This window comes from Epinephelus lanceolatus, chromosome 1 (genome assembly GCF_041903045.1).
Source record: "Epinephelus lanceolatus isolate andai-2023 chromosome 1, ASM4190304v1, whole genome shotgun sequence".
Classification (NCBI taxonomy): Eukaryota; Metazoa; Chordata; class Actinopteri; order Perciformes; family Serranidae; genus Epinephelus; species Epinephelus lanceolatus.
The window spans coordinates 913229-937760 of record NC_135734.1 but is presented as its reverse complement, the minus strand read 5'-3'; the positions used below and the strand labels follow the sequence as shown (position 1 = coordinate 937760).

General features: G+C 40.8%; 1 protein-coding gene across 42 annotated transcripts in view; it reads left to right on the top strand.

Annotated features, from left to right (window-relative positions):
- The window catches only part of plekha6 (pleckstrin homology domain containing, family A member 6), a 374661-nt gene extending 359606 nt beyond the window's left edge, over positions 1 to 15055 (top strand). For all 42 annotated transcript variants that reach the window (XM_078166903.1, XM_078166583.1, XM_078166712.1 and 39 more), the window contains 4 exons: positions 407 to 540; positions 2308 to 2456; positions 8466 to 8573; positions 9474 to 15055. In XM_078166903.1, coding sequence (XP_078023029.1) covers positions 407 to 540; positions 2308 to 2456; positions 8466 to 8563 — 381 coding nt within the window. In that variant the 3' untranslated portion in view covers positions 8564 to 8573; positions 9474 to 15055. The remainder of the gene's footprint in view (positions 1 to 406; positions 541 to 2307; positions 2457 to 8465; positions 8574 to 9473) is intronic.
- The last annotated feature ends 9477 nt before the right edge of the window (positions 15056 to 24532 follow it).

Here is a 24532-nt window from a genome sequence, read left to right as displayed (position 1 = left end):
TTCATGTTTTTTTAATTTGTTGATGTATACCATAACTTCTATGTGTTCCTTTTGCTTTTAATGTACTGCAATCAGTGCATCCTTGCTCTCAGTGGCCTTCCCTGTTTAAATAAAGAGAATAGCAAATAATGATAATAATTCCACTTCTTCTGAAGACTAAGAAAAACATGACAAAAAAATGCTTGAAAAGAAACAGACTGTTTTTTTTTAAATCACCAAAATATAACTTTTTTTTTTATAAAATGACAAACACACAATAGGCAGATTTGAACATGCTGATAAAAGAGCATGCTAGGTCACTGTTTCTATTTTATGAAAGGGATATTATGTTGGTTTATCAGTGTATTTGTATGCATGTGGGCTACATGTGTGTGGATCCATATTTATAAAGGTGTATATGTTCCAGCTGATGACTCCTGACAAGGTTCTTATTCCGGAGCGCTACGTGGACGAGGAGGATAACACTCCTCTTAGCCCAGAGGAACAGAAGGAGAAGCAGAAGAAACTGGAGCGGATCAAGACCCTCATTGCCAAATCAAAGTGGGTTTGATTGAAGACATTACAAAAACATGATTAAAAAGACGCACACATCACAGTACCCACAAGGATGGGTGCTGGATCACAGACATTTCTAGTAGAGTTGACAGAAATAGATCTGTACACCTAGAAATTCCAGTTAAAAGGATTTTGATTCTGTGTATAGTTTGGAGCACCAGGCTCTTCCCCAGACTTTTAAAAAAATATCCAGTCACCATCTGAAACACCCATAATGCAAATTCAAGCTCATGTGACATACCATGCGAATTGTCATCAGAAACTACTAGCAAGAAACAACACTATAATAAGCATATACACAGATACTAGCCTAAAAATATACAAAAGTTGCAAATAAGAGGACTATGGTATACATTTGAAAAATACCAGTATGTATCCCCTGCCAACCCCCCATAGATAGGTGCTCCATAAAGGCCTTGGGCTAAATAGGGGTCATATATACTCAGTGGACATTACAAGCACTTGGGACATGCAAGAAAAAAGTCACTTCAGACAAAGAAGATATAAGGAGATACTGAATAAAAGTGCCTCATCACGTTTTTCCAACCTGTCACAAACTGAATGCCCTGCTACAACTAACCCAACAGAAACAGAACAGATTGGTTTGTGCTTTTCAGCATTTGTATATTTCTAAGGCTATAGGGAATGTTATGAAAGAACACTGGCATATTACTGGCACAGATCCAGTATTAACAAACTGCATTTCTAAGTCCCCTTGTGTACTTTCCAAGAGACCCCCCTAACCTAGGTAAGATGTTGGTGAAAGCAGATCATCCCTCTTTCCCATCAGCCTCTCATTTTCTCACATCTGTCCCCAATAAAAATGACATATGTGGTCATAGCCAACAATGCTATTTCACACATAAAACTGACTCACTCAACCATCCCCACACAGGAAGGAAATACAACAGTAAAGGTTTAATACATGTTTGACTGCTAATGTCTTTTATATAATGTCCATAATCATAATCATGATGTCATAATGTCAAATGCTCATATTGATGGCAAACGTCTGTAAGACCACCAAATCTTTAAAAACTCATTTCACGTAACAGCAGGGTACTATCAGAAACAATGTAACATCCATTAGCTGTACACTTTTACAAAGCAAAACACAACACTTTCACTCTCAGGTAATAAAACATCCACACAGAGGGGGAGACGTTAACTCTGTGCTCCTAAAATGTGAAGTCTTTCAGACACATACACTGGGCCCTTTGGCCCCTAAAGGCCTTAATGAGGAGTTTGGACTTTGTCAGTGATTTGCCATTTTGTATGTTTTTTTTTCCTTATTTCTTATTAGTTTTTTCCCTAAAATAATTTATTATAATTGATAAAAAAAAAGTAGGCACCTCTAATAGGCAGTATATACAGTATATATATATATATATATATATAGATAGATAGATAGATAGATAGATATGCAAAGACAACAGGCCATGTATTCAAGAGAATGGATTCAAATGATTTATGCCAGTATAAAAGCCTTCATCTTAGGAAATGGTTCCATTACTTTTTGATTGCAGTGGAACCGAGAATGGTTGCCCAATTTATTCATTATAGCTTGTTTCAGCAGTAGAACTTCTTGCTTGCAAAACAAGATTAGATAGGTATTAATAACATATAAAAATGTCCTTATATAAAGATGATAATGTGTTATAATTGTCAGATGTAGCATTATGGTAATCTATAACTAACAAAACCGCCACCATTTTCCTGTCTTCCTGTTTATCTGTCTATTTTCATTGATAGCTTGCAGAATATGGTTCCTATCCTGGACGGCCCGGCAGAGGGGGGAACTCCAGTCAGCTCCCAGCAGCAGTTGCAGGAGCAGGAGAAACGCATTGAGATCTCCTGTGCCCTGGCTGCTGAGGCCTCTCGTCGCAGCCGCCTTCTCTCTGGTAAGGACTATCACCACACGGCTGCCGTAGTCACCACTGCCACATCATGAACCCTCCCCTACTAACCACTCACCATGATTACACAGCTCATGACAGGCTACAGTATTTACTCCCAACACAACCTCATGCCTATTTCCCCACCCAGATCATTTCTGAAAAGTAATGCTGATATTTATGTGTTATTTATGATCCAAATTCTGCCAAAGTAATCAGCCATGGTATTTTTACAAGCAAAAACTTGTAATATCCATTTTGAGAAAATGTATAGCTGGAAGGTAAGACTTTTTAATTGATTTACTGATTTAGAGGTTGCTTTTGGAGCTGTAAATCACTAGTTTCATCACAATATGATATTTTATCTGTTTTCTGGACAATGATATGTCTATGTTAAACATAATGACATACAGAAAAAGCTGCAACCCGTTTCTTTTTTAACAATAGTATCAAATTCAGTTAAGTAATAACTGTCAAGAAACATAGACAAACAACTGTTTTTTTGCTGCTCACCATTATTAGCTTAGGTACTTTTACATTGCATAAATTAACCTAGCAGCCCTATTCATTGCTTAACAAATAACATGTATAATTTACACTTCTTACTCAGATGGGGGTGGGGTGATTTCAATTCAATTTCAATTTCAATGTTATTTATAAAGCCCAATATCATAAATCACAATTTGCCTCACAGGGCTTTACAGCATACGACATCCCTCTGTCTTTAGGACCCTCACAGCAAATAAGGAAAAACTCCCCCCAAAAAACCCTTTAACGGGGGAAAAAAACAGTAGAAACCTCAGGAAGAGCAACTGAGAAGGGATCCCTCTACCAGGACAGACAGACGTGCAATAGATGTCGTACAGAACAGATCAGCATAATAAATTAACAGTAATCCATATGACACAATGAGACAGAAAGAGAGAGAGAGAGAGAGAGAGAGAGAGAGAGAGAGAAGGAGAGACGGATAGAAGGTGTCCGGTGTATTATAGGGGGTCCTCTGGCAGACTAGGCCTAAGTCAGCCTAACTAGGGGCTGGTACAAGGCAAGCCTGAGCCAGCCCTAACTATAAGCTCTATCAAAGAGGAAAGTCTAGTCTTAAATGTGGAGACGGTGTAAAAGGAAGGAAGATAACAGGAAGATGATTCCACAGGAGAGGAGCCTGATAGCTGAAGGCTCTGGCTCCTGATCTACTTTTGGAGACTTTAGGGACCATGAGTAACCCTGCATTCTCCGAGCACAGTGTTCTGGTGGGATAATATGGCACTATGAGCTCTCTAAGATATGACAGAGCTTGACCATTTAGAGCTTTATCAGTTAACAGTAGGATTTTAAATTCAATTCTGGATTTTACAGGGAGCCAGTGCAGAGAAGCTAAAACAGGAGAAATATGATCTTGTTTCTTAGTTCCTGTTAGTACACGTGCTGCTGCATTCTGAATTAGCTGGAGAGGTTTTAAGGACTTACTAGAGCTACCTGATAATGGAGAGTTACAGTAATCCAGCCTTGAGGTAACAAAAGCGTGGGCCAATTTTTCTGCATCTTTTTGGGTCAGGATAGGCCTAATTTTTGCAATATTACGCAGATGAAAATATGCAGTCTGTGAGGTTTGTTTTAAATGAGAATTAAAAGACAAATCTTGATCAAATGCCGAGGTTTCTTACGGTAGTGCTAGAGGCCAGAGCAATGCCATCTAGAGAAACTATGTTATCAGATAAAGAGTCTCTGAGTTGTTTGGGGCCAAGAACAATAACTTCAGTTTTGTCTGAATTTAACATAAGGAAATTGGTGCTCATCCAGGTTTATATGTCTAATGATGCATGTTTTATCAGGCTAACAATGTTAAAACAGAGCAGCTTATGGTGCCTGTCCTGGCAGGTACATTGTGTTTCTTGAGTACTTTATCTCAAAATGGCAGTGTTAACATACAGCTTGTGCTCTGTCTGTTGACCTGTATTTTCTTCCTGAAAACCAAAATTATTCCACACTGCTGATTTATTCCTGAGTAAAAAGTTATCCTAATCATCAACAGAGTTGGGTATGAGTAATCAAATACTTAAGTACATTTTCAAACAAGACATCAGTTACTTCCGTTACTTTTAGAACGCTGGTCCTTCAGCTCCGAAAAAAGCAACAGCTGTTGTTTGGTTCTAATAACTGAGATAACGTTAAACCTATCAGTCTGAAAGAAGCCACGGAGCTTGTGGCTCGCTACGTGGTCGGAGAAATGCTGCCGTTGTCTACAGTGGAGTCTAAATAGGTGGAGTAGGACTCGCTATTTGAGACTCAGGACTTGCATTATGCCTGGTACGCACTACACGCTGGTACTCACCAATTATCCCCGGTCGTCTTTCACGGCGTGTGTGATGTCATTGGGTTATTCTTGTCCTATTTTTATTACTTTCACTATTATTTGAGTCACTGCCAGAACTGTGTCTGTTCATGTGCCAGCCAACATGTTGTTGTAGTCACCTAAAAAGCGTCAGCAGATGGCAGGAGCTACATTTGAAGCGCCATACGTAAACTATCAAGCTACTGTATCTTCCACAGGAAGTTCTGACAAATGTTTCAGAATAAAAGCCTATTTAGAAAATGAAGGGATTCTCTAGCCGAGGTTATAAGGGGCTTTTAATTTGAAAGAAGTGTTGAGTTTGAAATGACGGTGCGATATGTTAACTTTATAAAGACAACAGAGTGGATAAAAAGGAAATATATAAACACACAGAGGGATTAATAAATAAGGGACCGTCTATAATGTAGTTTGTTTCAAATGAAGCTGGGAGCCTCTGCAGCTGTGGTGAGTAAAAGCCCCGCTGCTATTTGTTAATGTTATTACTTTATGTCCGACCGTGAGGATGTACCATTGTTTGCTAGCTTGATGCTAATGACAGTAACGTTAACTCAGTGGGTTGACAAAGTGCCTCTGCTGTTTCACACCATCATTTCCCCCTTTAACTCTGTGTGGTAACATCCCTAGAGGAAATATTAAAAATGCTGGGGTGTTGTTGTCATACAGTTGCCTACGGCAGCAGATCGTTCTGTGTTTCTACTGGTCAAAGTGACGGCTGTGATGGGATAATTGGATCTCAGTGAAGGGCAAGTGGTCCATAACTTTAATTTTGGAGACAAAAAAATGTAGGCTTAGCACCCTGTGGTCCATTGCCCAATAGGAAATGTAGAATACTCAAAAGTACTTTTAAAGTAATTGAATTACTTTACTCAGGGAGTAACGCAGTAAAGTAACTGGTTCCTTTTTTAAAAAGTAACGCAGTAACGTACTTTTATTACTTTTAAAGTAACCCTTACCCAACACTGATCATCAATCATCAGAGTGTGACACACTGAGGAAGACTTTCTGTCGAAACGTCTGTGTACTGGTACTGCCATCCAAGCTGGTTAATTAAACTTACCAAAAGGACATTTGAGAGTGCTGGCGTTTTTCCCTTTGTCATTGATCACTGAATCATGATCAATGATTTATTAAGGCCCCCGTTGCTTTTGCTTCTTTGCTATAGCCCACACCCCATTTCTTGGCTATACTTCCTATGCCAGTAGCCATCTGTGAGTCTGTTTGATCACTGATGTGGTGTACGGTCATGGGTCTCACAGTGATAGGTTAGTACTGGCACTGAACTTTTTGGTGCACAGCAGGCATCCCACACAAGACACTGATTTCAGGTGCGCTCATTTTCAGGCCTCCAAATCTGGCCTCCAAATCAGTTTTTTGTCAAGTTCCTAGACCTCAGCAAGTTAGTTGGTAAGATGTTTTAATAACCAAAGTTGTAAGTCTCTAAAATCTCTGTCAGTACACTCATACACAGTATGATGTAATAACTGCTTAGGTCACAACTGTATCATATATAACAATTAGGGCTGTCAGCATTAATGCGTTAACCGTGATGTAATACAGGTCCAAACATAACGTGTTATATTGTTTTTAGATGTGTGCTATTTTGTCTCTTTGATGCACCCTCGTCAAGCAGCTGCAGGGGCATCCTGCTTCCTGCTGTATCATTCATTCATTCATTCATTCATCTTCTAACCGCTTCATCCTCTTGAGGGTCGCGGGGGGGCTGGAGCCTATCCCAGCTGACATCGGGCGAGAGGTGGGGTACACCCTGGACATGTCGCCAGACTATCGCAGGGCTGACACATAGAGACAGACAACCATTCACGCTCACATTCACACCTACGGACAATTTAGAGTTATCAATTAACCTAGTCCCCAGTCTGCATGTCTTTGGACTGTGGGAGGAAGCCGGAGTGCCCGGAGAGAACCCACGCTGACACGGGGAGAACATGCAAACTCCGCACAGAAGGGCTCCCACGCCCGGGGCTGTGAGGCGAGAGTGCTAACTGCCACACCACCGTGCCGCCCCTCTGCTGTATCAGTGAAGGAAAATAACGTCAGTAGCTCAGTCCATAGGGACCTGGGTTGGGAACCGGAGGGTCACTTGTTCAATTCCCCGTCCGGACCAAATATGGAGTGTGGACTGGTAGCTGGAGAGGTGCCAGTTCACCTCCTGGGCACTGCCGAGGTGCCCTTGAGCAAGGGTCGCTCGGGGCGCCGGTCCATGGGCAGCCCCTCACTCTGACATCGCTCCACTTAGTGCATGTAAAGGTCCTCAGTGTGTATTTCGGACCTGTGTGTAATTGACAATGGAATGAAAAAAATGAATTTCTCCTCAGGGCGATATTAAAAAAAATAATAATTAAAAAAAATAACAACACTACTGGGCTTTCGATTGGCTCATTTCACTCATCTCCCAGACAGCTCAGTTGATAAGTTAAAAGTTATATACACCTGTAGAGAAAAAAACTATTTGTGTCTCTCACTATTTGTGAAGAAGAGTACGCCAGCATTACCGTCAGTAAGTTTTTTGCACACACACACGCACACACACACACACACACACACACAGAGCAGTTATACACTCAGTATTTCATTGCATACATCTTGAAGTCATGATGTCATCAGATATCACACATTAATGCATTAACCCATACCCCCTTAAACAACCGTATACTTTGAGAGAAGCAGTGTGTTTTTTGTTGTTTTTGCTTTTACTTTGTTTTCTCTCAGATGACTTTGTGTTTTTGTAGATCTGTATTGCTGTCATTTTTTATTAGGTAAATTTAGGAAAATATAGAGAGGCAGACACATATGTCAGGGGTGACCATGAAAAGTGTGTGGACGCCCATTCTAAGACCTCAGCAGTGATGAGGCAGATAGCCAAAGTTTCATCATACAAAAAAAAATCATGGTCCCCTAAGGATGAACCCTTATGTATTAGGGGATCTTTGGACCTGAACAAGGTTTTACTTATCCAGTGAAATATTTCAACATCTACATTTATGGTTCCCAGAAGAACAATTCTAAACGCTTTGGTGATCCCCTGACTTTTCGTGTAGCACCATAGTAAGATCTAGCTTTCAATTTTACCAATATTCGATCTTATGACAAAATACCTGCAAAACTATTTACAGCTTCCATTAGCATCAGCTGTACTTTGACTTAAGTGCTAACTGACAGATGTTGCATGCTGTCACACTAAACTGAGAGGGTATATGTGGTAAACATGAACTGATTAACATCATTAGCATTACAGGTTTCATTTTGAGTCCAGCGTCCAAATCATCTTTCTCGATAGATTCAAACAGACCTGTGCCCCTTATCCTGAAGCTCTTCTGACTTGATATGATACTTTTCAGTGTCTCAGATCAACTCATAATTCAGTAGTGCTGAGGACTTGAGGGGAGTCACACATGCAGAGCTGAGCCTAATCTAAATATGCATTTAAAAGATACATGGTGATCTAGAGACACCAGAGTTTCTTGTTTTCTATACCCTAAAAAAAGTCCAGAGATATCTCTTTATTTACAGTCAGACATCTGAAAGCACAGGTGTCCCTAGTTTTACCTCACCGTACTTCTCACCCTTTGATTGGTTCACTCGTTGTCTTTCTTTCCATTTTCCTGTGTTCACTCCTCCAACCTCCCTCCATCTCATTCCAGTCCAGTGCGCCCCCAGTCCCCCCACCTCCCCGACCAGCCTGGCCCCTCCCCCTTCCTCTGCTGACTTCCCCAACTCCGCCCACATCATGAAGGTGTGAGTCATACAAGGTGAGTCTCCGTTCACCACACCACTTCTGCCAGTTACCCTCTCCCATCCTGTTTAGACCCTGTGTTTGTTTCCCTCTCAGGACTGCTTTTGCAGGATTCTTCTGATTTCATTTTCTGGGGTTTTCAGTATAGTACATTGTGTTTGATCAAAATATGTTTTGAATAGAAATGCTCATGTTTATACATTGAAGCTGGTGATGACTAATTTTTGGTCGCTTCATATCATCCTCAAACTAGTAACATCATTAAATGCACATAGATTTCATTGATCAAATGTTCATTTCTGACAGCCAAATTTCACCCCCCAAAAAATCTATTTTCTTTCCCCATTGCTTTTGTCTTTGTTTGCAAGAAGTGAGAGAGACAACAGAATTTAACTACCTGCTTAGCTGTGTACAAATATCTTGTACATAATCTGGAAAAAAACGTGTGAGCATTCTTTTTAAATTTTCTAGTATTTACATGAAGGTATATTCTTAAAATTGTCAACACAAGATCCAATTATTGTTTCTGAACATTTTCAACATCTCACAACTCAGCTACACTATCCACTACAAAAGGCTGAGGTGTAGTTGAAAGCTTCAGATAACAACTAAGTTGGACCTTGTCTTGAGAGTTTCTTGTCACTCTCAAGTTGACGCCATCTGCTGTAGCTTAGAATATGTTGTGTTACTCAAGCTAGATGAGGACTTCTTAAAGTCTGCCCTTGCTGTATAAAAAAACCCCAACATGTCCTGCTGTAGCAGCGTCTTACAAATTTCCCCTAAAATGGCTTACAAAATTAGAATTTCATTAGTCCCATGATAGCAAACATCACTTAGTACCCAATGGCACAGGTAATCTAAAATGTATCTTTGTATCTTACTTAAGCCATCTGTCTGTGCTTCTTTTTGTCTGTAGCTCAAGCCCTGGCTGCTGTCAAGTTTGATGGAGCATCTTTCTAAGGATTCAATGGACATACTGAATAATGAAGACGATCCCGGACAAGTGTTTTTTTTTTTGCACCTTAAGGTGGTTCCTAGGAGGCAAGAGCAAATTTATAACCTAAATGGGAGCTATTATGACTTTTAAGTTTAACCGCCCCACTGCCCCCAACTCCAGTTCATCAACTCATTAATGTCTCCTGTTAAAGGCTCCAGATATCTTACCAGCTTCAAGGTGTATAATATTTCTACAACCCCAAATCCAAAAAAGTTGGGACGCTGAGTAAAACATAAATAAAAATTTAATGCAATGTTTGCTAATCTTTTTTTTACACCTTTAATCAGTTGAATACAGTACAAATACAAGATATTCAACGTTCAAACGTTTTTTATTTGTGAATTTACACTCATTCTGAATGAGTGATGGCTGCCACACGTTTTTTTAAACAACACTCAGTAAGTGTTTGGGAACTGAGGACTTCACTTTCACTTTGCATGGTAGAGTCTTAACTTCCTTTTTTAGATGCAGTGATGAACTGTGTTTACTGGCAGTGTTTTTTCAAAGTGTTTCTGAGCCCATACAGTAATCTAATTTATGATTTTCAGCCCTGCCCAATAAGTGGAAAGATTTCTGTGGATTCTCTTCATCTTTTGATGATGTTATGGATTGTAGATGGTGAAATATGTAAATTTTGCAACTGTGCATTGAAAAAGATAAGACTATTTGCCCACACAGTTTTTCACAGTGGTAAAGCTCTGTCTGTTCTTGCTTGTGAATGACTGAGCCTTTCAAGAATGCAATCATACCCAATCATGATACTTTGATCTGTTACTAAGTACCTGTTTACCTGTGGAATGTTCCAGGTGTTTTTGAGCATTTCACAACTCTCTCAGTCTTTTGTTGCTACTCTCTCAACTTTTGTTTGACCTGTTGAGGGCATCAGTTTCAGAATGAGTATACATTTACAAAAAACATTTATATTTATTAGTTTGAACATTAAATATCTTGTCTTTATATTGTATTCACTTGAATATAGATCACAAAAGGATTTGTAAATCCTTGCATTCTGTTATTTATGTTTGACACAACATCTGACCTTTTGGGGATTGGGGTTGTATTTAATTTAGCTCAGGACATATTTTACAAAGTAAAGATTACTGATGAACTATGTTGATATCTCTCAACTGAAGTTCAGTGTTAATTCACAAGGCAAAACTGCATATGAGAGGCCCACTCTGAATATAAACAAGGAAAAGAGCTGCAAAGAGAAATCAAGAGAAAGAGTTTGGTGCTGGGCCATGTAAATGTCCCTGAGGTTGACTAGTAGACAAAAGTCTCACTAAAACCTACAGAGAGTCTTTGAACATGCTTCTGGACATTAAAAGCCAGGAGAATGTTCATTACCGTCTAACCTCCGTATCAGCCTTATAAAACCACCACATGTTTTCATGGCACAGTGAGGAGTGGGGCTCAGTGACAGACTGAGGATATTTGCCTACACTGACATGTTATGACACTTTAACAACCGACTGAAACAAAGAGAGAAGCCTTTCAGCCTTTGTAAAAAGCTGAAGACTCCAAGGACCCCCATCCCCCAAGGGCCCCCATCCCCTACACTACTACCATCCTATCAACTTTGTTTGCTATCAGTTACACTCATAAGCAACCTTTAGAATACCATTGATGTGACTGGGTCAAACTAAATGGCACCTGAATTTCATTTTGCTACGATACATCACTCACTACACCCCCACTACACAAGAGAACAGCACCAAGTTTAGTGCAAGGCAGAGCTGAAGATAAATAGCATTACAAAACCATGACCCATCACTTTATTTAAGTGTGGAAGCTAGTCAGATTGTAAAGATTAAATATTTAACTTATTACAGAGAGGAAGTGACATGCCTTCCCCCCATTTTGTGGGTCAAACATAAAAGAGCACGTAACCAGATCATTCTCATTCCCAGGTTGTCATATACTGACACTTTGTCACACCCCCTCAGCTTCTCATACCGACACAAAAGGTATTCTTTACCATCTGTCTGCACAACTGACTACCAGGTGAAACACATTGTAACACTTGGTTAACGTTGTTAATAGGGTTGGGATCCGGATCCGGTTCTTTTTTGGAACCGGGTCCAAAGTTCCGGTTCCGGAACTGGTTACATCACATTTGGAGTAACAGTTCCTGCAAACAGTTCCTAGATTGTAAAAAAAAAAAAAAAAAAGTCACGTGCATTTCCATTAGAGTGCGGCACGGGCCCCATATTTCTGTCGGAACCCGACCGAGCCCGGCATTATTTAATTACTAAAGCACTGAGTTTGTGTCACACAGTTGTTATGGTTACAGGCTATTTAACAGGCCGGGCGTGCGCCATGGGTGCTCAGCGGAGAGGGAGACCTCCGTGTTTGAGATGGGAGTGGGCAGCGGGAGGTCCGAGGGAGAAATATAACAAAATAAGATAAAATAGGAAAAACCTGTCTCCCTCTTTTATTTAATTTTCAGCGTTTAATCAAGGCGGAGGCGGGCGGCGGGAGGTCCGAGGCTTCCAGCCAGGGGAGCGGTAGAAACAAACAGCCAATGTGTGTGTGTTCTGTTCAGGTGTTGTCACGTAAATAACAGTGCCCAAGCATGAATGCATATAAGTATTTTTTATTACATTGCTGTGGTTAATTTGAGGTAATAGTGTTACTGTAGAAATCAGAGAATCACTTTTTGTTGTTATATATTCTCAGGGAGATGATACAAGCTCTAAATCTGAAATACACACCACACACAAATGCGTATTTTCATCTAATTGTACTGTGCAACAGTTAGAATAAAGTTTTTGTATTTATATGATTGCATTTGTGTTTATTATATACTTGTTTAAGTATAGCAAGAATAATGAATATAATGTAGGAATCGGTAAGGAATCGGACCGTTAAGAAGGAATCGGTATGGAATTGGAATCGTTAAAATCCTAACGAGTACCAACCCTAGTTGTTAAACATCATGGTTAGGTTTAGGTAACAAAACTATTTGATAAGGTGTAGAAAAAACATCAGTCTTTGCGGTTAAAACTACCTTTAGTATGTAACCTGATGTAAATATGTCAGGTGAGTGACTAAGTACGTCGCATACTTATGTAAGTTACGTAAAGCTACTTTAAAACAACGCTGACTTTTGGTTTCACACAGGACACAAACAGCAGACTCCTGGACTGTGTTAACTTGACCCATCCTCCACCCCTCCTGCCCACCTCATGCAGAGTTTGTCTCTCTTTATACTACGTCTGTAGCTCTCAGCATCAGTTATTGCCACAGATGGGTTTACATTGGAGTAAGTTAGAGTAGAGACGCCAAAGAGTGCCATTGGCTTAATTTCACACACTGAAGGGGCATAACAAAACATAAACGATGACCTGGAAATGAGAAAGGTCTAGCATCTGGATGTAAGGAAGCATCTATTTGAGAAAACAACAAAAACTAGAGGGAGAGATAGAACAGAGCTTAAAGACGGGCGAATATGAGTCCAGAAGCCTTTTTACCGATCGTCAATCCAGTATTCCTTCAACATTTGCTCAAGGCACCTACAGTGTGGTTAAAGTGCAGTTAGGTCTCTAACTTATTTAACCTTTAGACAAAAATAATGGTCATCTGGTTAGTCGAGGAAAGCATTAGGATAGAAAACAAGTAGAAAATGGGATGAGTAACAGGGACTCATATACAGCCATCCACCACCCTGACCTCCACACTGTCACTGTACATTGCTCTTTATGAACTTCACGTCTCAACTTTTTCAGCACTTATTGTTGGCAATGAGCAGAAATCTTGTATCCAGGGCAGATGATTATAAATGACATTCAACCTGCATCCTGAAGGGGCATGATCACCTCACCATAAACCACTTTGTGCAGTTTTGTTTTTTTGTTTTTTTACATTTTGTTAAATACCTTTGCATTTAGAATCAAATTCAGTAGACTTTATCAGAGTGCCCAATAAATTCCCCAGTGACTGTCTACAAATATATAGGTAAAGTATGTTGGTTTTGCATTTAGGAATGGTACAGTGTATGTCAAAGTGAAAATAGAAGTGACCTTAGAAGAGTAACTGCTAGAAAAGCGATAGTCTGTGTGAAGAGGAGTTAGCTATTGCTGCAGTCATTTAAGATGGACCATATACTGTAAAACATTGTCATGTAACATATCTGAACAACGTTTCACCCAATCATGCAGTGCCATAAGTCTGAAACATTTCTCTGTGTTTTATATGTCGTGATGAATGGACATATTAATGACATGACTTATAAAGGAGTTTGAAGTTCGAAGAAATGCAATGACTCATTGTACCTATGGGGGTTGCCAAGGTTAGAAATGTCTACACATGGCTTTGAGGGGAGCTTTAAAATAGCCAATATTAAATAATTAGATAATACATTTTGAAATCAATATATTTTAGTACATAACCCATTCATTTCATAGTTTCATTTTGAATACACTAAATGCATTAATTAACCAAATCTTTTGAAATAACTGAAATGTTAAATCTCAATTTATTATCATGATGTGTTATGTAATCATATTATATTAACAATGTTTTAGTAGAGTTCATTTTTATTTGATCACAGAATACATTTTATTTAAAAACAGTTTTACAAAAGTATGTTTTTACTCCATAATTGCATTTGCCAATGACACTTTAATTTCATGTCATTAGACTATATTCACAAAACACTTTATGAAAATTTCTGTCTTCAGCTGTTTCAACTCTCTTCCTTTGGCAATGCCTCCTCATTGTAACTTCCCCCAGATTTGAACACTGTGACCACACACATATACATATACACATACACATACACATACACAAACAACACACATGTGCACAAACCTCCCCTTTCATATGTGTATATTATTTATGTTTTTTGCCATTACACACTTCAGTTTTCAAGTGACCTGCCTTTGTACAAAGCTATTTTATGTCCATACTCAGAGTCAGAGAAAATATGGCACAGAAAATTAAGAAAATTGACTTTTACATTGAAAGCAGACAACAGCTCTCACTGCGCAAAAACAAAACAAGAATTTAAGAGAATACTTTTTTTTTTTGAAAGGCAATATGTTCAAAAGAGGCATTTCATATTTTTTAAATACATGGATATTCAATGACAAGTTGACAGTAGAAATATTTACACTCAATTATGTTTTGCATTTTTAACAAAAAATACTTTTTTATTTTATTGCTCTTGAGGATTGTTTGAGGAGCAGAACATAGATATTTTTGGATTAATTGGAATCTGATGTGTAAAGAAATGACATCCAAAAGGCGGTGTCCAATATTTGATATTAGATGTAGCATTTGTGGATGATGAAAATAAAGAATATATACATTATATACATTGTTCAATGTATATAATCTGGATTTCAGTTACAGAATATCCTGTTATCACATGTAACCATTGCTATTTTCGGAGGAAATAGACAAACTGCTCGAACTATGCAAAAAAATAAAAATAAAAAAAAAGGACAAATAATATGCTTGCTTTCAGAAAATCTTGCAATAAAGTGAATGTATACAAATAATGTGTTCTCTAGATGCTTCTGAATTCATCACAATATTTTGTATGATAAAACATGTCATGCTTCCTGGAATGATCTATTTACTGCTTTAATTTTAATCCACTTGTTGACGATGACGTTCACTGCCAAAAAGACTACTGAGGTTTAACTGCCCAGACTCTTTACCAATAGGCTCCCTGATAATATTCTAGTCTTTGTTATATCAAACTGTATGTCTAAATGAATAAAGTTTGAAAACAAAGACAGACTGGATTCTTTCAAATCAAAACATAGACAGGGAGATTGACAGTCAGTCATTTATTAAAGACAGGTTATATCGCCATAATTTACAATTTACACATAACCATTCAGAAATAAAATTAAGGTGTATAAAACATATGAAAAACTAGCAGTGAGACATATTCTCTGTGGAACTCTACTGATAAAATGTACTTGAAAAATATGTTAAGTTCCAGTAATTTCAGTTAAGTTGAGTTGCTGCTGGCACGCATACCCAAAGGCTGGTGTAATACCAGAGACTCACTTGCCTCCATATTGTTACATCCTCCAGAAATTGGTTTTTGATAAGGGGTGATTTCAATGCCGTAAGGCTTTATGATATTGATTGAGCAGGCGTAACACAGAGCAGAGAACATGACTGGCATGCAGTTTAGCATTAAAGCTAGCTAGCTAGTTGTCTCACAAAGTGCATTTAGTCGCTATCTGAACACTGTATCACTCAACAAGTATAACAACCCACGAGTAACTCACTCCAGTAACATTTACATTACTCACAGTGAATATGTGTTCATTTGGTGAACATACAGAGATAAATACACAATATTTGTTCACAGTGCTATGCTTGACCACTCACCTCGGGCACATGTCTCATAGACTGACAATGATTTAGCGCCTGCAGTGGCACAAACTCTGTTAAATTCCGCCCTGCCAAATTCCACTTGCACCCAAAACAAAAAGAACCAAACAAAACAACCAAGAGGGAGAAAGGGAAAAAAACTACAACACACCAGGTACATTTACAAAAGTACAACCAATGTCAATGTCAATTTTATTTATTTAGCACAATTCATTACAAGTAAACTCAAAGTGCTTTACATTAAAAAACAAAACAAAATATCACACAACCTTAAAATCCAGAAAAACCTCAACACAATAAGTCTTATAACAGGTTTCAACAGTCTCCCTGCTCTGGTTCTAGGATGGTTCATAATGTGGTGTCCCTAACAGATGTGTCAGTCTTGTGCAAAGGTGCGCCGGCCATACTCTGGTCCGCTGCACACGCAATGGGGTTGAAGGGGTCATCAACAACAGGTATGTTGGTGATAGTCAGCAGACGTGTCACTTGTCTTTATGACTACTGCCATGACTGGATCAGGCTGGGATGAGTTATGAGGTAACTGGACAAGAACTGACTCAGGCAAGACAATGCCAGCAGAAGGAACAGGAGCCATGTCAAGCCGCTGACTATCCCCAGCATCTTCAGATGGACTGACATCATCCAGGTTCGCCCTGCTTGAAGTCTCAGACAGCAGGACAGACACCCACACCCGTGTTCTATACTCTGCAGAGTCCACAGAGACATCACTTAAAGGTATGACTGGTCATTCTTCACAACTACAACATGAAACAACATGACTTTGAAATCCTTCAAAGTGATAAGTTTGTGCATTTTTTGAGACTGATTTTTGCTTCCACAAATTTGACTTACTTCTAATACTAATAAGAAAACTGAGAGTTTGATTACAATGGGATCTGGACAGAGCAATACCTCAAAAGGGAAAACTGAGCCTGATTATGGCGCTCCCAATGTGAGATTTATGGAGATTAATTATGGAAAGGAGAGCGTGGCTCAGTTAGATCTGTGGGTCAGTAAGTGCTGTTTCCCGAGAACAGGTGAGGTTGACAGACTTAGAAAGAAGGGGATTGGAAGTTTGGAGGTAAGGTCAAGTTTCAGGCAGATTGGTCAGCTTTTGGTAATTGGATGAGGAAAGCCAAGCATAGGCAGGTCTCCAAAGGTTTCCCAGCACAGTGTTCGAAGCTGGATTCGGACCTCGACTCGACTTCACCTGAACGGCCTCCACCGTATGTTGAACACCACGAACCAGAGGGAGCAACTCTTCGGCTGATGACAAGATTGAAAACGGAGTTCCCACAATAGGGCGGGCCATACTCATGTGAAAACTTGAATCTAAAGGAAATCCTAACATGAGGGGTGTCTAAATTATGTATTTTTTAATGAGGAATTCAAATATGAGTTTATTTTTTTTAATTGGATAACTCTAACCTACATCAATTTTGTATTTAAATAACTAATTCTACCCTTTCAAAACCCTTTGTAAGATATAAGAAGATGTTAGGGAAATTAATGGACAAATCCAATTCAAATTTCCATATTTATTAACAGGTTAATGCATGAACATTGTTAGGTTGCACAAGTCCTGCTTTGATTCATTTTTGGACATCAGTCTCCTGCTGGTCTCTTGAGCCCTGATCCCTCCATCCCTCTTTTCCTGTGAGAAGTATTTGGCAGAAGCCTCAGTCACCATTTTCACAACCCTCTGTGTGGCAAGGCCAGTTGGGCACCTTCATGGGGGTGTTGATGAAGTTCTTCACCTCTGAAGTGCTTAGGGAGCAGGTGAGAGGTGGCTCTGATACACCCTCTGACCAGCTGATCAAGTCACCAATGGTGGAAGCATCACAGTTGATGTCAGGTGTCCTTCTGGTCCTGACAGAGGAGTCCCCCAACTGAGTGTCTCGGTCCCCGTCTCCCCTGATAGCCAGGATTCTCTCCACCCCATCAATCCTCTCCTTCTGATCCTCAGAGCACAACAGTGTCTGGATGAGGGCTTCACTGTGGGCATACCAAGCAGATCTTTTCACAGTTGGCATCACAATGTCCAGCACCTCCTTCCTCTGGGACTTGAGGCAGTCCAGCTGAAACAGGATGTGCCTAGGCCCTTCGATCCAGGAGTGATTGACCTTCACTTTGAACCAACATGGATAGTACACTCCAATGATAAATTCCACAATGAATCGCAGATTCTTCAGGTTCTTTCCTTTAAGTCCGTGCTTTGACACCCAGGGCCTGAGAAGTCCGTTCGCTGTGTTGAGCCAACGGCTGTGGTTCACTGGTCCTATCTCCAACAGAGCTAGCCTTGCAGGAAGCACTCCATCCCTGACTGCACAGACAATTTTATACCCATAGTGTTGGTCAGTTGCGAGATCTTGAATGACCTTGTCAGACAGCTTGATCAGTGGTGGGCCAACAGAGATCTGGGGGAAGTTTGGATTGATATCCAATTCTGTAACAGAATCAAGGAGTTTTCCTATTGTCCCAGATAATTTGTTGTCTGACAGAGTAGGGCCATCAAGGGCAACAATGAGATGGCGTAGGGGAAGTTCACCAGTGTGCAGGTTGCACACCAACCAGACCAGCTTTCTCCCAATGTGCAGCCCCAGCTTGCGCATGACTCCAGCTTTCACACCAGTGTTGACATTTGTTAGTCTCCTCCAATGGCCCACAAGGTCTTATCAAAACCCTGCTCTTTCAGCCAGGCAAACAGGACCTTAGCAATCTTCTCTGCATGTGACTCCTCTTTACTTGCTTTCTCTGGGGTGAAGTGGAACAGATAGTTGCTGCCTGGCTCACTAATGACACTATAGCGTTCTTCCTTGATCTTTGCAGGAAAAGACTGGACACTGCCCTCAGCCTCCATCATCATATTGGTCAGGTCAATCCGCCCATCAAAGAGGATACAGGAGATCCCACCCTCCTCCCTGCACTTTTCCTCAAACTCTTCTCCCAGCTCTCTCATCAACTTCTCCTGTGCTCTCTTGACCTTGTTCTTATCAATCACTTTACTTGTGTCGTCTTCTGTGATGATTCCCGCATCAATCAGGGCTGCAGTTGCTATGGCTGCAGTTGGCCTCAGCCCTATGCCATACCTTACACTAGCAAGGGCTATGTTTGGAATCTCATCATAGTTTTTCTGTACCTTCACTGAAGCTGCAGGTTCAGGGTCAGTTTCAGGACAAACTCATCTTCAGCACCACTTCTCTCCACTTCCAGATCCTCATCACCATCTGCCAAAAATCTCTCAATGTCCTTCTTGACTGCCTTCTCTGCTGCTGCAGAATTTTCCTCCTTGCTCCTCCTCCTTTCCTCTCCCTTCTTTTCCATTCCCTGTCTTTCCAATTTCTTCACCTGTCTCCTGTGCTCTGGCAGATCAGGGCCCCCCATTTGGTGGGGACCTTTACTTCCAACCTTCTCTTTCTGGCCCTTGATGTAGGCAAGCTCCTTAACAGGAATCTTTTTCTCTCTGCTGCAGGAACGGTTAATGTGGGTTTGGTTCACACAGCCTTCACAGCCTTCTTCCTCACAATTGGTTATCCAACACTTGCAAGTCAAAATATCAAATAACTTGTCTAACTTGAGCATGAACCTCTCTTTTGCATCAAGTTTGCCCTTCCCAACAGAAAACTTCACTGCCTGATTCCAGACGTCCTTGAGCTTGGACATGATGGTCACCTTTTCATTGATAACAGGTGGCTTGAAAAGAGCATTAGCTTTACTCCACTGACAAATCGGAGCAGGGTAGATGTCACCCACCAGCTGATCCACTGGGTAGTTCCTCTGGTCATCTTCACTTTGTTCCCTCAAGTAGATGCCATACCTCAGGATATCCCTCACAGTTGGCAGTTCAGACACCAACAGCTCCCGCCCGTTGCCAACAAGAATACTCAAATGAGAGCTTGATTTCGACCTTGTTTTAACATGAGCCATTTTTTAAACTACTGCACAACTCAACACAATATGAAATTAAAATGCAATTCTCACTCAGTCCCTCAGTCAGCAATTTGAATGAGTGAGAATGCAAACATCAAATTATTTAAGTGTTTCCCTAGCTCTGTTCCTTTTTTTTGCGTTAACACAAACTCACACACTTACTGGAACATCACTTCTAGTATAACTGTATAACTGTCAGGTGGCTCTTATGAGGTAGAAGACTTTTTCCCTCCAGAATTTCTTCTAATCATATAAAATTTAATGTTTCACTTGATAAACTTCCTCAAAATAGTAATTTTCTTACTATTTCTGAGCTAGATGGTATCACAAATACAATTCAAACATTCCAGAAGAATAGCAAAATAACCCAAAATTTAAAAATAATCAACTGCAAATTGATGTAGGTTAGGGTTATCAGAATTAAAAATTAAATTCAGATTTGTCTTCTACACACCAAAATACATGATTTGAACACCCCTCTTAATTGATTTAAAAACATTTTTGAATATGGCCCGCCCTACTAACACAAATACAGAAACACACAACACGCACATCATGACTGATACAGAGAGTGAGCTTGTTTCTGGCGCGATTCTGCACCTTGAATCTAAACAGAGAGAGAGTGAGCATAGCAATATGCTGGCTGATTTCTCAGCGGAGGCATACAAACAGATGCCTCGATACACACTGTCAGTTAAAGGTGTTGAACTCTCTTTTTTGGTGGATTCCGGGGCCACAGAATCAGTCGTAAGACGTTGTGATTTTCATCCGAAGGCTAACCCTAAAATGAGTGGGAGATATTAGAAAACAATTGGGATTACAGGAGTAGCGATTATTGAAAAATACACTGCACCGCTGAATTGTTTTGATTCTGAGACGGGGAAATCTTTCAAACACTCATTGTTGTATTCTGACAAATGCCCCATCAATCTGATGGGACGAGATCTCGTGTAGATTGGGGACTGTTTTGATTTGTACACCTGACGGCAGTCAGGTAAGGAGAGTGAATGAAATGAAGGAAAGTTCTACTTTTTTTCCAAAATGCTGAGGGACAGTTTGTGTGTGAGTGGAAGATAGATCTCCCTCCCTCTGTTTTGCTGCAGGTCTCAGACACACACACACACGCTGACGTCACATGCCTGCACTGCTCGGCACACATGGTTCCTATGTCACACACTGTCCGTGGTTATGAGGACATCTGGTGTAGTACAGGACAGGAAAAGGACAGGTTACAGCTAAATTGGTTGTATTGGAATGACGTTAATTGTGCTGCCTCGGTGAACCTTCCTGATTGATTGCATGAGTTGATTTTGTCACAAAACTCTGATCCACACATCTCACTGGTAAATCCCAACCGCGCAGACCTGGGTCTGTGGGGGTGGGAGCTAAACGCCACTCCATGCTGGAAGTCTACAACTGATCCTCATATTGATTTTAATGAGGAAATGAGGGTGTACAGAAAGAAACTAAATTGTGCCATTGAGACTTCCCGTTCAGCTGTGTTTGCAGACAAGACTGGGTTTTGATACTGACATGTGCATGGTTAAATCTGTTGCATACATCCCAGAGCTACAGCAGGTTCCCGCTTATCTCTGGGCCAAAAGTAAACATGATGTGCCCTGTGAGGCAAATTGTGATTTGTGATATTGGGCTTTACAAATAAAATTGACTAATTGGTTGATGTTGGTCTGATAAAACAACTGTGAGCCTGTGATAATAATACCTAAATCAGACGACAGACCCTGTCGTAATCAATATCCTCTCAGACGTGAAGCAGTTGAAGGCATTAAACCTGTGTTTGATGATCTGTTGAAAGCAGGCGTGATTGTTCCATGTGCAGACTCTCCTGTGAGAATGCCCATATTTCCTATGTGTAAAATATGACTTGATGGCGAATCTGCAGAGTGGAGATTTGTGCAAAACCTGCAAGCTGTAAATGCTGCTGTGCAGGCCAGGGTGCCTACGGTCCCAAATCCACATACAATTCTGTCCCAAGTTCCAGCTGATAGAAATGGTTTTCAGTTGTTAAACTGTCAAATGTTTTTTTTGACTGTTCCAGTACACCAAGAGTCAATTCTGGTTTGCATTTTGATTTGAAATTCTGCTTTGAGAGATAGTTTGGAAACTCTTGTACTGCCTAAAGGAAGTGCTTTGTTGCAGTATGTTGATGACATTTTGGTTGCAAGTGAAACCAGAGAGGGCTGTGTTAAAGACACCCTCACCTTACTGACTCATTTGGTTGAACAGGGCCATAAAGCCAGCCTGTCAAAGCTACAATTTGTTGTACAAGAGGTCACATTCCTGGGTCACGTGATCTCTCCTGAGGGAAAGACCCTCACATCCAAGCGCATTGAAGCCATTCAAAAGATCCCAAAAACCTGAGAAAAAATTGGGGCTGAAAAAAACAAGTCATGTCATTTTTAGGGATAACAGGCTACTGTAGGCAATAATTATGCTGAAATTGAGGCACCATTAGCAGCAATTGCTCATGGGAAAGGCCTGAAACCATCTGATTGTGTCATTTGGACTCCTGAAGCAGAGAAATCTTTTGTTGATTTGAAACTTTCTTTGCAAACACCTCCTACTCTTGGACTGGCTGACTGTACACGACCATTTACCCAGACTGCTGACGAAAAGGGTGGGTACATGACTTCTGTACTGTTACAAGAACACGGGGGGGAACAACGACCTGTAGCTTATTTTTCATCTAAACTTGATAGTGTTGCTGCGGTTGACACACATGACTGTGTAGCTGTGATAAATTCTGCTTGCTCTCCCAAGCCAGATTTGAGAGACACACTGATTGCCAACGCTGATTTGAATCTTTGTAGATGGATCAGCTTCGAGAGACCCCAGCACTGATAAAAATGTTTCAGGTTTTGTCATCACAACACTGCAGGAGACAGTGATCGCACATCCTTTGTCATCCTCACATTCAGCTAAAGCGGCTGAATTGGTGGCTCTGTCGGAGGCATGTAAACTGGCAGAGGGCAAATCTATTAACATTTACACAGACAGCAGATATGCTTGGGGTGGGGTTCATGATTTTGGACAAATTTGGAAGAATAGGGATTTCTTAACTTCAACAGGGGAAACTATTGCTCATCATGTGCTGCCATTTTCTTTAGCCTTGCATGCTACCTCACTAACACCTGCTTCTACTCCTACAGTCATGGCTATGGCTGAGATAACAGACCTGCAGATAAGGGCCTCTCTGGCAGAGAAAGCCGTTTGGAAAAAAGCAGGATGTACTGTGGATGTTAAAGTGTGGACGGGCCCTGATGGCCTGCTCTGTCTCCCTCGCTATCTTTTCCATTTCTTTGCTAAATTGACACATGGTTTGGACCACGTGTTAAAGGGGGGAATGGTTGATGAGATACGTAGATACTGGTTTACAGGAGGGTTTTCCAGTTATGCCACAGAGTTTTGCAAAAGAAGCGTGATCTGTGCTACAAACAATGTGGACAGGCTGACATATTGTGGTAAGCGAGTTGTGTCATTTCCGGTGTTTCTGTGACGGCGTCTCTGTACTGCTCTGGTGAATTCTGCTAGCCTGCTTTCTCACTTCAGTTGCTTTAACGTCTACTTCAAGTCTTAACCCACAGTGGTTCTGCTAATCTCTTAGCTGTTGTTTGCACGTTACTAGCCTTGGTAGCTACATTAGCTTTACAGTTAGCGATGGCTTCTCCCTCTGCTCTTTCTTGCTCGGTGTGCCAAATGTTCAGTTATGCCTCTGCCTCCTTTAGCGACAGTGGTAATTGTAATAAGTGTAGCTTATTTGCTGCGTTGGAGGCGAGGCTTAGTGAATTAGAAGCGCGGCTCCACACCATGGAAAACCATTCAGTAGCTGCGGTAGTTAGCCAGCCCCCTGTAGCCGGTGCAGAGCCACATAGCATAGCCTTAGCCTCTGCTAACTGTCCTCCAGCAACTCCCGTTCAGCCGGGAGGCTGGGTAACTGTTCGTGAGAGGCGCAGCTCCAAGCCGAAGCCCACGGCTCACCACCAGCCTGTTCACGTTTCCAACCGCTTTTCCCCACTCAGCGACACACCCGCTGAGGATAAAACTCTGGTTATTGGCAGCTCTATTCTGAGGAACGTGAAGTTAGCAACACCAGCGGCCATAGTCAAATGTATCCCTGGGGCCAGAGTGGGCGACATTGAGTCAAATTTAAAACTGCTGGCTAAAGCTAAACGTAGATTCAGTAAGACTGTTATTCACGTCGGCGGCAATGACACCCAGTTACGCCAATCGGAGGTCAGTAAAATTAATATTGCCTAGGTGTGTGAATATGCCAAAACGATGTCGGACTCCGTAGTTTTCTCTGGACCCCTCCCAAATCTGACCAGTGATGACATGTTTAGCCGCATGTCATCATTTAATCGCTGGCTGTCCAGGTGGTGTCCAGCAAACGATGTGGGTTTCGTTAATAATTGGCAAACTTTCTGGGGAAAACCTGGTCTTATTAGGAGAGACGGCATTCATCCCACTTTGGATGGAGCTGCTCTCATTTCTAGGAACCTGGCAAACTTTATTAGTAAATCAAAACCCTGACAACCCAGAGTTGAGACCAGGACTCGGAGACGCAGTCCTATACGCCTCTCTGAGCTTCTAGTTCAGTTACCCAGCCATAGTTTTCATAGTTTTATACAAACGGTGTCTGTCCCCCAACCACCTAAATTATTTAAATCCAA